Below are 15,758 nucleotides of genomic sequence, written 5' to 3' on the forward strand. Positions count from 1 at the left end.
GGCAGGAGAATGGCGTAAACCCAGGAGGCAGAGCTTGCAGTGAGCTGAGATCCAGCCACTACACCCCAGCCTGGGTGACAGAGCGAGACTCCGTCTCAAAAAAATAAACAAATAAAAATTTAAAATAAAAATTAAAATTAAAAATTAAAATTAAAATAAAAAAAGGAAGAGTGAGGGAGAATCAATATTTCAATCATTTGCTTTAATGGTATAATAGCTGTAATTAGGAAAATCATACCTTCTTTTGAGCCAACAGTATTGAAGTATCCAGCAGAGAAACCTCCGCTAAAGGCCCCGTGGAATCGTTTATACCTTCCTTTTTCATCTCTGACAGTCTGATCCTGAAGGGGGATTGGTTTCTTTGGTCTTTCACCTAAAAAAAAAAAAAAAAAAGTTTTTTAAATGAAAAAGAGAGAAGGAAATGGTCAGTTCTAATTTAGGGAAAATGTCACTTTTTAAACATAATAAATTGTTTACTTCTTATAACTTCAAATATAACCATTTAAATTGTTATTCCTAGACTTTACTACTTTATACAGCCTAGAAAACAATATATTTTATAAGCTTATGTTAGAATGATTGCCTGCTTTTCCCACTAAATTCCATTACAAAACCTGGTCAACATGGCAAAATCCCGGCTCTACTAACAGATACAAAAATTAATCAGGTGTAGTGGCGGACACCAGTAATCCCAGCTACTCAGGAGGCTGAGGCAGGGAATCGCTTGAACCCGGGAGGTGGAGGTTGCAGTGAGCCGAAATCACGCCACTGCACTCCAGTCTGGGAGACAGAGCAAGACTGTCTCCCAAAAAACAAAAACAATTATATTGTCAGGAGAGTTCAGACAGATGAAATTGAAATCTCGTGGCTTCAAATGAAGGGTGCATTAGCTGGGGTGGCACGTGGCAAGGAGAGAAACACTTCCATACCTCTTCTAGAACTTCACACCATCCCTGGATCTGGAATTATTTTTTTTTTTTGGTATTGCCCATTTTCCCCAACTCCTAAGAGTTTCCTTAATTTCTGTGCATCTCCTGATTCCAGTGTTCTTTAAACCTATTCCTTTTCCTACTTTGTTGAAAGGGCTGGGTTGTGACATCACACAAGCAAGGGAATTTAACCTATTTTAGGCCTAGCCAAACAATTCCTTAGGTTTAAAGTCCCAGGTACTATGGCACAAATTACTGCCTCATTTTATCAACTGCAATTCAAAATCCTGAATTTATTTAATTTAAAAAACAAAAACAAAAAAATCAAGTTATTTTCAAAGGTTCACAAGAGGAAGTAGGTTATACAGTAGTTAAGGGTATGAGTTAAGGGGTGAGAGTCACAGTGCTCTGGAGTTTCAAGCCAGCTCCCTTTACTGGCACTGGACTTTGGTCAGCCTTGACTCTCTATGCCTCAATTTACTTATCTGTAAAATATAAATGGCATTAATGGTAACAGCTATTTCATAGAGTTGTTATGCAAATTAAATGCCTGTAAAGTACTTAGCAAGAAGAGGGAGACACAAGAAATACTTTATTTTATTTTATTTGAGATGCAGTCTCTGTCGCCCAGGCTGGAGTGCAGTGGCATGACCTTGGCTCACTGCAACCTCTGCCTCCTGGGCTCAAGTGATTCTCCTGCCTCAGCCTCCCAAGTAACTGGGATTACAGGTGTGAGCAACCACGCCCAGCCAAGAGCCCAGGTTTAAAGACCTTTGAGAGGCTGAGGCGGGTGGATCACCTGAGGTCAGAAGTTTGAGAACAGCCTGGCCAACAGGGTGAAACCCTGTCTCTACTAAGATATAAAATATTAGGCCGGGCGCGGTGGCTCAATCCTGTAATCCCGGCACTTTGGGAGGCCGAGGCGGACGGATCACAAGGTCAGGAGATCGAGACCATCCTGATCTACACGGTGAAACCCCGTCTCTACTAAAAAATACAAAAAACTAGCCGGGCGAGGTGGCGGGCGCCTGTAGTCCCAGCTACCCGGGAGGCTGAGGCAGGAGAATGGCGTGAACCCAGGAGGTGGAGCTTGCAGTGAGCTGAGATCTGGCCACTGCACTCCAGCTTGGGCGTCTCAAAAAAAAAATATTAGCCAGGCATGGTGGCAGGCACCTGTAATCCCAGCTACTTGGGAGGCTGAGGCAGGAGAATCGCTTGAACCTCGGAGAAGGTTGCAGTGAGCCAAGATCATGTCACTGCACTCCAGCCTGGGCGACAGAGTCAGATTCTGCCTCAAACAAACAAAAAAAAAGATTTGTCATCTTGACCAAGTTACTTCATCGCTCTAAGCCTCAGCCTCCACAACTGTAAAATCAGGGTAATAAAGAAGCCCATCTTTGTAGGGTGGTAACGAGGATTAAATATCATATGTAAACAGCTGAGCACAGTCCCTGACCATGGGGAAAATCAGTTAACATCAGTTAAAATCAGTTAATATCAGCTACAATGTCTTTTCCCTCTAAAGGACTAAATTATAACTTGGGTCCCACAGCCCAAGATGTTCACCATTTCATGGAAATGCAGTACACACACTACGTTACTCTATGTGCACTTGGCATTATTCTTGGCTATGGCAGAGCTTCTCAATCTCAGCATATTTTGTGCTGGAGAATTCTTTGTTTCAGGGGAATATTCTGTGCACTGCAGGATGCTCAGCAGCATTCTGGGCCTATAGCAGCAGCTTATGCCCCACAGGCATGACAGCCAAAAAGGTCTCCAGGCATTGCCAACTGTCCCACTCGGCTACAGTAAGAGGGAGCAGGTGTTGCCAGTGCTTGGTGCTATTGTCGAAGCGCTTCTGATCTGGAAGGGGAGATAAGATCTGCAGACAACTGAGTGCAGCCTGTGGCGGCAGAGGATGAGGGCCAAGCAATGTGGCCAACGGGCTCCCACAGGTCTCCTAAGGAGAAGGCACCACCTCTAACCAGTGACGGAAAAACTCCAGAAAGGAGGTGGGTGGCATTTTAGCCAGGCCATGTCCTAATTACTGCTACTAATGACAACCCATTCCTTCCTTTAGTACATATTATCTCACTTATCATACCCTGATAAGGATACTCATTGAGTAATTTCCCTGAGACTCACAGCTCATAAGCACAAAGGTGAAACCAGCTCTCAACTCTGTCTCCAAGCCAGAGATGCCTCCTATACTGTTCCTCCTTCTCACTCCCTGACCAAAAGTTCAACGAGCCCCTGGCTGGCTAATGGTTAGATTTTTTTTTTTAAGGGCGGGGGAGTCGGGTGCAGTGGCTCACACCTATAATCCCAGCACTTGGAGATGCCCAGGTAGGCGTGGTTCGAGTCATTAGAAGCAGTGGTTTGACACCAGCCTGGGCAACACAGTGACACAATTTTTAAAATTAGCTGAGCATGGTGGTATGCGCCTGTAGTCCTGGTTACTGGGGGCTAAGGAGTGCTGAGCTGGGAGGATCGCTTGAGCCCAGGAGGCCAAGGCGGGCTCAAAAACAAAAACAAAAAGTTGATGAGGGCCTTGCCATGCAAGCAGCCCTTCTAGACCCAGGGTGTAGAAAACTGAACAAAGCTCTGCTCCTGTTCTCAGGACACTCAGAGCCCACAAGAGAAGAGCTGCATGTACTGGAGCACTTCTGACAACGAGAAAGTCTGCAACATCAGCCACCGTTAGCAGTGAGCAGAATTTTGACAAAGGCACTGACTCCCATCAGTAAACAGAAGGAGGGATAAAAGGGCAAGGTCGCCGTGCACAGTGGCTCACGCCTGTAATTCCAGCACTTTGGGAGGCCAAGGCGGGCGGATCACCTAAGGTCAAGAGTTCAAGATCAGCCTGGCCAACATGGTGAAACCCTGCCTCTACTAAAAATACAAAAATTAGCCAGGCGTGGTGGCACGCACCTGTAAGCTCATCTACTCAGGAGGCTGAAGCAGGAGAATCACTTGAACCTGGGAGGTGGAGGTTGCAGTGAGCCGAGATCGCACCATTACACTCCAGCCTGGGCAACAGAGCAAGACTCCATCTCAATAAAAAAAAAAGGGCAAGGTCAGATGTATTGAGAAAGTGGTCCAGTCTAACGGGAGGCCAGGGAATGAGTGGAAGATGGAACCAGAAAGGTGGACAGTGCAGGGGGCCTTGAACGTGGTGCTGCAGGGTTTATGGTATGTCCTGGGGGCAAAGGAAGCCACGGTTAGTTTTAAGTATGAGAATCACAGCATCAAGGAGGAGAAAATTGTCCCTAAAGTTAATCTGGGTATAGAATGGGCTCTAGATAAGAATTCTAGAACCAAGTGGAAATGTCTAAGGAAAGAATAGGTAAGTATCTGGCGCCCTTCCTTCCAGATTAGAAGGCCTATTTGTCTATAAAGTTCAGCCACGGTCACTAGGCTCCCTGGCTAACTCTTAACTAATAAACCTTTCTGTCAGGGCCAGCAACTTTAAAATAGAGTTCTCCTCTACCAATGCCTGTCTAACCTGTCACTAAAACTTCAAAGCAGGGAGTAAAAATAATTATTAGTCTAGTGTGTTATATTGTAAAATACAGAGCGCATTTAAACTTCAAAGTGTTTAGAAAACTGGCTGGGCACCGTGGCTCATGCCTGTAATCCCAGCACTTTGGGAGGCTGAGGCAGGCAGATCACCTGAGGTCAAGAGTTCGAGTCCAGCCTGGCCAACATGGTGAAACCCTCTGTCCACTAAAAATACAAAAATTAGCCAGATGTGGTGGCAGGCACCTATAATCCCAACTTCTCGGGAGGCTGAGGCTGGAGAATCCCTTGAACCTGGGAGGCAGAGGTTGTAGTGAGCCAAGATCATGCCATGACATGCCAGCCTAGGTAACAAGAGCGAAACTCCATCTCAAAAAAAAGTGCTTAGAAGACAATGAATCAATCCTCAAAACTTGTATTACTGAGAAGTTAAAGGATGTTCTTAGTCCAAAAAAACCAAGTCTACAAATTCAATGTTCTTTCCTTCTACTTCAGAAGCAAGGTTGGGGGCCAGGCACAATGGCTGACACCTGTAATTCCAGCACTTTGGGAGGTGAAGGCGGATGGACTGCTTGAGTTCAGGAGTTCAAGGCCAGCCTGGCCAACATGGTGAAACCCCATCTCTACTAAAAATACAAAAATTAGCCGGGCGTAGTGGCATGCGCCTATAATCCCAGCTACTTGGGAGGCTGAGGCAGGAGAATCATTTGAACCTGGAAGGCAGAGGTTGCAGTGAGCCGAGATTGTGCCACTGCACTCCAGCCTGGGCAACAGAGCAAGACTCTTGTCACAAACAAACAAACAAACATGGTTGGGGCCAGGCATGGAGAATCATGCCTGTAATTCCAACTCTTTAAGAAGCTGAGCTGGGAAGACCACTTGAGGCCAGGAGTTCAAGACCAGCCTAAGCAACACAGAAGGATCCCGTCTCAATAATTTTTTTTTTTTTTTTATGAGACAGTCTCACTCTGTCGCACAGGCTGGAGTGCAGTGGCGCCACCTTGGCTCACTGCAGCCTCCTCCTTCCAGTCTCATGTCATTCCCCTGCCTCTGCCTCCTAAGTAGCTGGGACTACAGGCGCCCACCACCAGGCCCAGCTAATTTTATTTTTGTAATTTTAATAGAGACGGGGTTTCACCGTGTTAGCCAGGATGGTCTCGATCTCCTGATCTCATGATCTGCCTGCCTCAGCCTCCCAAAGTGCTGGGATTACAGGCGTGAGCCACCATGTGCCCGGCCTCGTCTCCATTTTTAAAATAAAAAATGTTGGGCACTGTGGCTAACGCATGTAATCCAGCACTTTGGGAAGGCAAAGTGAGAGCATCACTTGAGGTCAAGAGTTTGAAACCAGCGTGGTCAAAACAGCAAGACCCTGTCTCTATAAAAAAAGAACTTGGGATACAGAGATGTCTTAAGGAAATGCAACAGCTGACTTTAAACACATAAAAAGCATTCAGACTAGCCTTTCTCAGCCGTTTGTTTGTTTGTTACAGAGTCTCACTATAGTGCCCAGGCTGGTCTCAAACTCCTGACTTAAAGCAATCCTCTCACCTCAGCCTCCCAAAGTGCTAGGATTACAGGTGTGAACTACTGTGCCTAGCCCCTTTCTCAACCTTTTGTAAGCCGAGGGTTGAAGTAGGGCCAGTATCCAGCAGAAGTTTCCACCAGAACTGTTTGTAGGAAATAAAAGGGGCATAAGTGGAGATATCCCAGAAGCACAATCAACCTTGCAGGATGTGGTCAGGGTGAGAAAAGGGAGGGGACCCCCACCAACAGGAGGTCTGCAAATAAATTGTGGCCCAATGATTCCACCATTCTTCCTCTGCCTTCCCCACAGGGCTAGCACAGCCAACAGCCCTTACTGGACACTCAATACATACTTTGCTGAACAAGTCAAGTCATTAAATGGAACAGACCAGAAACACAGGAGAGAACCTTGATTCATCTTGCCCCTCACCCCCACATTCCACCAGCAAATATGGTCAGCTTTGCTTTCAAAATATATCTCCACCCAGACCACTACACACCACCACCACTGCTAACTGTCCCGTCCATGCCACCATCATCTCCTGACCTGTTTTTGCTAATCTCCCTGCTTCACTCTTACCCATCCCCAAACAGTGTATTCTCAACATCAAAGATAGAATAATATTAAAAATTGGCCGAGTACAGTGGCTCACGCCTGTAATCTCAGCACTTTGGGAGGCAAGAGGTGAGAGGATCACTTGAGGTCAGGAGTTCAAGACCAGCCTGGGAAACAGAGCAAAACCCTGTGTCTAAAAATCAAATATATAATATAGATATAGATATATCCCTCTCTGTGTAATTTCCCATGACCCTAACCCTAACCCTAATCCTGCACTTAGTACAAGATCCAAACTCTTTACCAAGTAAGATCCAGCCCCTGCCAGCCCCTCTGACATCCTCTTCTACCTGTCTCCCCCGCTGTCGTCTGCTGCAACCACACCCGTCCTGCCTGCCCCTCAATTTTCTAAACTGGCTCCCACTCAGGGCCTTTGCACTTTATGTTCCTTCTGCCTGAAATGCTTTCCCTCCAGATTTGCCCAAGGTTGTTTTCTTCCACGGTTTCAAGTCTGAGCTCAAACGTACTCTCTTGGGGAAGACACTGCCTAAGCACTCCCCGCTCTCACACCAGCTATTCCGTCATTTTCTTGTTTCTATCCCGCCGCCCCCTTGTTCGGCCACGCTTGTGTCTCCCATCCCTGTAAGTCTCTCTCTGTCGCTGCAGAAGGTGAGCACCCCGAGAGCGCGGCGAACACCTCCCTCGCCGCCGTGTTCCCAGCGCTGGGAACGATCTAACAACGGTCCAGCACCGATTTGTGCTTTTGTGGCCCGAATCCTGGGCCCTTGGCCTGTTTTCCATAAGCTCCGCCGGCCCATGCGGCCCGCACCTTCTTCCAGAGGCTCCAGCCCGGTCCCATAGCTGACCAGATCCTCGTCGCTATCACTGTCCCGCGCCGCCATCCTGCTCTTCCGGGCCCCGCCCCCTCGCTACGGCGGCCTTGGCAGGACAAACACCTTTCCTTCTTCTCCGCGAACCCCGGTGATTCTGGAAGGCTGGGTCCGCGGGTGGGGGAAGGTGTGCTCGCGGACGGAGCCTGCGCCCGGGATTCTCAGGCCTGTCCTGTGGGAGGCCGACGCAGGCAGGAGTTGCCTCGGAGGATTTGGCAGCCACGACATCACATCCTAGCTCCGCGATATGCGGGTGAGGAGGAGACTCCTGGTATAAGCTGGAAGCCACCCAATTGTTGCTGCGAGGCGACACCAATGCCTGCCCAGCCCCCCACCCCCGTCTCTCGTCCCAGTCCCTGCCCTGGCAGCAGTCACTGCCCAGCTCCGTCCACTCCCACCGCCCACCTAGCCACCTCCAGGAAAATGCCTGAGCTCCCAGATTTCTTGCTCGCCCCGGTGGGGCTTCACTTTATTTTTATTATTTTTTTTTAACTTTTATTTTGGGTTCAGGGGTACATGTGCAGGTTTGTTATATAGGTAAATTACATGTTGCAAGGGATTTGGATACAGATTGTTTCCTCCCCAGGTAATAAGCATAGTACTCAAAAGGTAGTTTTTCCGATCCTCACCCTCCTCGCACCTTCCACTCTCAAGTAGGTCCACCCTCAAGTAGGTCCAGCCTCAAGTGGTGTTATTCCCTTCTTTTTTTTTTTTTTTTTTTTTTTTTAAGACAGAGCCTCGCTCTGTCGCCCAGGCTGGAGTGCAGTGGCCGCGATATCAGCTCACTGCAACCTCCCCCTCCCCGGTTCAAGTAATTCTCCTGCCTCAGCCTCCCCAGTAGCTGGGATTATAGGCGTCCACCCCACCACACCCTGCTATTGTTTTTGTTTGTTTTGTTGTTGTGGTTTTTTTGTTTGTTTGTTTTTTGTTTTTGAGACTGAGTTTCGCTCTTGTTGCCCAGGCTGGAGTGCAATGGCACGATTTCGGCTCACTGCAACCTCTACCTCCAGGGTTCAAGCGATTCTCCTGCCTCAGCCTCCAGAGTAGCTGGGATTACAGGCTTGCGCCAGTATGCCCAGCTAATTTTGTATTTTTTTTTTTTAGTGGAAACGGGGTTTGTCCATGTTGGTCAGGCTGGTCCCGAACTCCCAACCTCAAGCAATCCGTCCGCCTCGGCCTCCCAAAATGCTGAGATTACAGATGTGAGCCACCGTGCCCAGCCATTTTTTTTTTCTTTTGTATTTTCAGTAAAGATGGGGATTTCACCATGTTGGCCAGGCTGGTCTTGAACTCCTGACCTCAGGTGATCCACCCGCCTTGGCCTCCCAAAGTGCTAGGATTACAGGCGTCAGCCATCATGGCTGGCCCCTGTTATTCCCTTCTTTATGTCCATGTGTGCTCAGTGTTTCGCTTCCACTTATAAGTGAGAACATACAGTGTTTGGTTTTCTGTTCCTGCATTAGTTTGCTTAGGGTAATGGCCTCCAGCTGCATTTATGTTGCTGCCAAGGACATGGTCTTGTTCTTTTTTAATGGCTGTGTAGTGTTCCATGGTGTGTGTTGACCATATTTTCTTTATCCAGTCCACCGTTTGTAGGCATATAGGTTGGTTCCATGTCTCTGCTATTGTGACTAGTGCCTCAGTGAACATATGCATGCATGTGTCTTTATGGTAGAACAACTTATATTCCTTTGGGTATATACCCAGTAATCGGATTGCTGGGTCTAATGGTAGTTCTGTTCTAAGTGCTTCAGGAAATCTCCAAACTGCTTTCCAGTTGTAATTTCATTGTAATTTTCTTTTTTCTTTTTTCTTTTTTTTTTTATTTTCTTTTAGACAGTCTCACTCTGTTGCCCAAGCTGGAGTGCAGTGGTGCGATCTCGTCTCACTGCAACCTCCACCTTCTGAGTTCAAGCGATTCTCCCGCCTCAGCCTCCTGAGTAGCTGGGACTACAGGCACACGCCACCACGCCTGGCTAATTTTTGTATTTTTTTAGTAGAGACAGGTTTTGCAATGTTGGCAAGGCTGGTCTCACACTCCTGACCTCAGGTGATCCATCCACCTCAGCCTCCCAAAGTGCTGGGATTACAGGCATGAGCCAGGGTACCGGTCCTTCATTGTAATTTTCAATTACAGTAGCTGAAAAAGTTTACATTCCCACCAGCAGTGCATAAGCAGTACTGGGGTTTCACTTTATTCTTGGAGGTGGGGGAAAACACTGTAACCATAATAGGTTCATTGCCCTGTGCACATGAATGCCTAGAGATAACATGTTGCAGCAGAGAAAGAAGTTTAATCCTTGGGCCACCAAAAGAGGAGATGAGAGGAAACCTCAAATCCACCTCCTCACAGAATTTGGGGCTAGTGTTTTTAAGAGTATTGAAGTGGGCTGAAGTGTGGAGATCATTGATTGGTGGAAGAGTGCAGGGTGAAGTCCTGGGACCCAGAGAGGAAGAAACTGTGTTCTCATGCTAATCCCCATCCTCGGTAGGGGTCTTGGTGCTGGTTTCGCTGGAATTCAGAGATCTGAAAAACATCTTAAGGGTTCCTTAAACAAAAGCCTTATGATTCTAAAGTCAGAGATCCTGTCTATAAGAACAATGGAGATTCAAATCAGTTTTTTTTGTTTTTTGTTTTTTGTTTTTTTAGCAACGAAGTCTCACTCTGTTGCCCAGGCTGGAGTGCAGGGAGTGCAGTGGCAGGATCTCGACGCACTGCATCCGCCTCCCGGGTTCAAGCGATTCTCCTGCCTCAGCCTCCCTAGTAGTTGGGACTACAGGCACCCGCCACCATGCCCAGCTAGTTTTTGTGTTTTCAGTAGAGACGGGGTTTCACCCTGTTGACCAGGCTGGTCTTAAACTCCTGGCATCAAGTGATCCACCCGCCTCGGCCTCCCAAAGTGCTGGCATTACAGACGTGATCCACTGCGCCAAGCCCAAATCAATTTTTTAAAAATTTTATTTATTTGTTTATTTTTGGAGAAAGAGTCTCGCTCTGTCACCCATACTGGAATGCAGTGGTGCGGTCTCGGCTCACTGCAGCCTCTGCCTCCTGGGTTCAAGCAATTCTCCTGCCTCAGCCTCCAGAGTAGCTGGGACTACAGGCGCATGCCGCCACACCCGGCTAATTTTTTTGTGGTTTTAGTAGAAACAGGGTTTCACAATGTTGCCTAGGATGGTCTCGAACACCTGACCTCGTGATCTGCCCATCTCGGCCTCCCAAAGTGCCAAATCAATTCTTGAATAGTCTTAGGACCCCAATGTCAGAAATCCTACCTGTAATCCCACATTGAGAGATTGGCATTCCCATTGACATGAGGGTCCTAAGACAGAATTGATTGGCATCCCCATTGCTCCTATAGAGAGGATCTCTGTCTATAGAGACCCTGTCTCTGAGAAAAAAAAAAAGGTATGAAGCAATTAGCCAGGTTTAGTGACAGTACTTGGGAGGGTGAAACAGGAGGATCACTTGAGCCCAGGAATCAGAGGCCAGCCTGGGCAACATACCAAAACCCTGTCTCTAACAACAACAAACGATATTGGATAATTCATTAACAGCAATAGGTAATCAGAACAACCTATAACCTGTGACAATACTATGAGCATTTTTTTTTTTTTTTTTTTTTTTTTTTTTTGAGACGGAGTCTTGCTCTGTCGCCCGAGCTGGAGTGCAGTGGCCGCATCTCAGCTCACTGCAAGCTCCGCCTCCCGGGTTTACGCCATTCTCCTGCCTCAGCCTCCGGAGTAGCTGGGACTACAGGCGCCCGCCACCTCGCCCGGCTAGTTTTTTGTATTTTTAGTAGAGACGGGGTTTCACCATGTTAGCCAGGATGGTCTCGATCTCCTGACCTCGTGATCCGCCCGTCTCGGCCTCCCAAAGTGCTGGGATTACAGGCTTGAGCCACCGCGCCCGGCCTACTATGAGCATTTTAAACTCCCCATGAATTATCTGCAATGTATGTTGTTAAATGAGTTGTGGAATTAAATAATTCAAACTTAAAGCTATTGGAACTTTATTGTTGATACTATTATTTTTTAGAGGCAGGGTCTGGCTCTATTGCCCAGGCTGGTGTGCGGTGATGCAATCATAGCTCACTGCAGCCTCAAACTACTGGGCTGAAGCAATCCTCCAGCCTCAACATCCCTGGTACTGGGACTACAGGCACCAGCCACCTCGCCCAGCTGCTGTTGGAATTTTAAATGATCCTGAAACTTGAGAGGAATGTAGTTATGAATCACATGGCGAGCAGCTGCAGCTTCTTCCCGTTTTCCCCTAGAAGTAACTAACACCAAACAGGCCAGAGATAAGACCTCCTCAGACGGGTACCCCCCTCACAGAGTAATAAAGCAATCTTCCTTGGAATGTAGCATCCTATAGCTAGTCAAGTCACTGTAAGGATTGTATGTCTGCTTCTATAAGTGAAACCTTAACCTCTCCACTTTGGAATGCTTTTTCTATGTGTTTTTGCTTTTGTTTTTGAGATAGTATATCATTTTGACACCCACACTGGAGTGCAGTGGTAGGATCATGGCTCACTGCAGCCTTCCTCTCACCTCAGCCTCCTGAGTAGCTGGGACTACTAGTTGACAATGTTCAACTAATCACTTCATTTTTTGTAGAGGCCGGGTCTCACTCTGTTGCTAAGGCTGGTCTCAAACTCCTGGGCTCAAGCGATCCTCCCACCTGAGCCTCCCACAGTGTTGGGATTATAGGTGTGAGCCATCGTTCCTGGCCTCCACTTTGGAATGTTGACCCTATACATTTGGAGTTGGTGTTTCCAGGTGGCTATCCTCAAGCTTTGTAATATATGAAGATAAATAAACCTAGTAAACTATACTTAATCAGGGTGGGTGCAGTGGCTCATGCCTGTAATCCCAGCACTTTGGGAGGCCAAGGCAAATGGATCATCTGAGATCAGGAGCTTGAGACCAGCCTGGCCAACAGGGTGAGACCCAGTCTCTACTAAAAGTACAAAAATTAGCCAGGTGTGGTGCCGCACGCCTGTAGTCCCAGCTACTTGGGAGGCTGAGGCATGAGGATTGCTTGAACTCAGGAGGCCCAGGTGACAATGAACCGAGATGGTGCACTGCACTCCAACCTGGGTGACAGAGCGAGACTCTGTCTCAAAACAAACAAACAAACAAACAAAAACTATACTTTTTTTTTTTTTTTGAGATGGAGTCTCGCTCTGCCACCCAGGCTGGAGTGCAGTGGCCGGATCTCGGCTCACTGCAAGCTCCGCCTCCCGGGTTTACACCATTCTCCTGCCTCAGCCTCCGGAGTAGTTGGGACTACAGGCGCCCGCCACCTTGCCTGGCTAGTTTTTTTGTATTTTTTTTAGTAGAGACGGGGTTTCACAGTGTTAGCGAGGATGCTCTTGATCTCCTGACCTCGTGATCCACCCGTCTTGGCCTCCCAAAGTTCTGGGATTACAGGCTTGAGCCACTGTGTCCAGCCACAAAAACTATACTTAATCACATTTTCCTGAATCTCATGATTTCAGATTGACAGAGCACAGTCAAGAGTGAGATAAAGTAGGGGGCCGGGCGCGGTGGCTCAAGCCTGTAATCCCAGCACTTTGGGAGGCCGAGACGGGCGGATCACGAGGTCAGGAGATCGAGACCATCCTGGCTAAACCGGTGAAACCCCGTCTCTACTAAAAACTACAAAAAACTAGCCGGGCGAGGTGGCGGCGCCTGTAGTCCCAGCTACCCGGGAGGCTGAGGCAGGAGAATGGCGTGAACCCGGGAGGCAGAGCTTGCAGTGAGCTGAGATCCAGCCACAGCACTCCAGCCTGGGTGACAGAGCGAGACTCCGTCTCAAAAAAAAAGAGTGAGATAAAGTAACGATGCTGTCGTTTATGTTAAAAGAAAACATGGCCGGGTGCGGTGGCTCAAACCTGTAATCCCAGCACTTTGGGAGGCCGAGAAGGGCGGATCACGAGGTCAGGAGATCGAGACCATCCTGGCTAACATGGTGAAACCCCGTCTCTACTAAAAAAATACAAAAAACGCTGGGCGCGGTGGCTCAAGCCTGTAATCCCAGCACTTTGGGAGGCTGAGACGGGCGGATCACGAAGTCAGGAGATCGAGACCATCCTGGCTAACACGGTGAAACCCCGTCTCTACTAAAAAATACAAAAAACTAGCCGGGCGAGGTGGCGGGCGCCTGTAGTCCCAGCTACTTGGAGGCTGAGGCAGGAGAATGGCATCAACCCGGGAGGCGGAGCTTGCAGTGAGCTGAGATGCGGCCACTGCACTCCAGCCCGGGCGGCAGAGCGAGACTCTGTCTCAAAAAAAAAAAAAAAATACAAAAAACCAGCCGGGCAAGGTGGCGGGCGCCTGTAGTCCCAGCTACTCGGGAGGCTGAGGCAGGAGAATGGCGTAAACCCGGGAGACGGAGCTTGCAGTGAGCTAAGATCCGGCCACTGCACTCCAGCCTGGGCAACAGAGCAAGACTCTATCTCAAAAAACAAAAAAAAAAGTACAGGCACGGTGGTTTACGCCTGTAATCCCAGCGCGATCACAAGGTCAGAAGATCAAGACCATCCTGGCTGACACTGTGAAACCCCATCTCTACTAAAAATACAAAAAAGCAAAATTGGCCGGGCGTGGTGGCTCAAGCCTGTAATCCCAGCACTTTGGGAGGCCGAGACGGGCGGATCACGAGGTCAGAAGATCGAGACCATCCTGGCTAACATGGTGAAACCCCGTCTCTACTAAAAATACAAAAAACTAGCCGGGCGAGGTGGCGGGCGCCTGTAGTCCCAGCTACTCCGGAGGCTGAGGCAGGAGAATGGCGTAAACCCGGGAGGCGGAGCTTGCAGTGAGCTGAGATCACGCCACTGCACTCCAGCCTGGGCGACAGAGCAAGACTCGGTCTCAAAAAAAAAAAAAAAAAGAGCAAAATTAGCCAGGTGTGGTGGCGGACGCCTGTAGTCCCCGCTACTGGGGAGGCCGAGGTGGGAGAATAGCGTGAACCCAGGAGAAGGAGCTTGCAGTGAGCAGAGATCGTGCCACAGCACTCCAGCCTGGGCAACAGAGCCAGACTCTGTCCCAGAAAAAAATTTAAAAAAAAAAAAATTTTTGTTTTTAGCTACTTGCCTGGTATTCTGTCCAAAACATTTTTGCTAGTGTCTTAGTTTTCATTTTGAAGGTTTTTGTATGTTTTAGCCCCTTTCCTGCCTTGAGAAAGTTAATGTACTAAAGGAAAGGAATCTCCCTGCTTCTTGAAACTCTACAGCACCCCAAGGTCATCATTTGGCCATCTTCTGTCATTGTGAATGTAAATGTAGATATTTAAAGTAAAGAAGGTTGAGGCCGGGCACGGTGGCTCATGTCTGTAATCCCAGCACTTTGTTTGGGAGGCCAAGGCGGGCAGATCACCTGGGGTCAGGAGTTTGAGACCTGCTTGGCCAACATGGTGAAACTCCGTCTCTACTAAAAATAGAAAAAAATTAGCCAGGTGTGGTGGCACATGACTATAGTCCCAGGCACTCAGGAGGCTGAGGCTTGAGAACCACTTGAACCTGAGAGGTAGAATTTGCAGTGAGCCAAGACTATGCCACTGCACTCCAGTCTGGGTGACAAAGACTGTCTCAAAAAAAGGAAAGAAAAGAAAAGAAAGTTGGGTGAAGTGGCTCAAGTCCATAATCCCAGCACTTTGGGAGGCCACATTGGGAGGATCACTTGAGCCCAGGAGTTCAAGACGAGCCTGGGCAACATGCCAAAACTACCTCTACAAAAAACACAAAGATTAGCCAGGCATAGTGGGGCGTGTCTGTAGTCCCAGCTACTCCAGTGGCTGATATGGGAGAATCAATTGAGCCTGGGAGGCAGAGGTTGCAGTGAGCAGAGTTTGCGCTACTGCACTCCAGCCTGGGTGACAGAATGAGACGCTGTCTCAAAAAAATAAGTAAAAGAGGCCGGGCGCGGTGGCTCAAGCCTGTAATCCCAGCACTTTGGGAGGCTGAGACGGGCGGATCACGAGGTCAGGAGATAGAGACCATCCTGGCGAACATGGTGAAACCCCGTCTCTACTAAAAAAAATACAAAAAACAGCTGGGCGCGGTGGCTCAAGCCTGTAATCCCAGCACTTTGGGAGGCCGAGACGGGCGGATCACGAGGTCAGGAGATCGAGACCATCCTGGCTAACACGGTGAAACCCCGTCTCTACTAAAAAAAACTACAAAAAACCAGCCGGGCGAGGTGGCGGCGCCTGTAGTCCCAGCTACCCGGGAGGCTGAGGCAGGAGAATGGTGTGAACCTGGGAGGCGGAGCTTGCAGTGAGCTGAGATCCGGCCACAGCACTCCAGCCTGGGTGACAGAGCGAGACTC

General features: G+C 48.5%; 1 protein-coding gene across 1 annotated transcript in view; it reads right to left on the bottom strand.

Annotated features, from left to right (window-relative positions):
* Window positions 1–7,743, bottom strand: part of GPATCH1 (G-patch domain containing 1) — a 55,308-nt gene extending 47,565 nt beyond the window's left edge. The window contains exons 1-2 of the mRNA XM_023229086.1: window positions 7,361–7,743; window positions 239–373 (exon numbers count right to left, since the gene is read on the bottom strand). Coding sequence (XP_023084854.1) covers window positions 239–373; window positions 7,361–7,433 — 208 coding nt within the window. The 5' untranslated portion in view covers window positions 7,434–7,743. The remainder of the gene's footprint in view (window positions 1–238; window positions 374–7,360) is intronic.
* Window positions 7,744–15,758: the final 8,015 nt, after the last annotated feature.

Source organism: Piliocolobus tephrosceles, chromosome 21 (genome assembly GCF_002776525.5).
Source record: "Piliocolobus tephrosceles isolate RC106 chromosome 21, ASM277652v3, whole genome shotgun sequence".
Taxonomy (NCBI): domain Eukaryota; kingdom Metazoa; phylum Chordata; class Mammalia; order Primates; family Cercopithecidae; genus Piliocolobus; species Piliocolobus tephrosceles.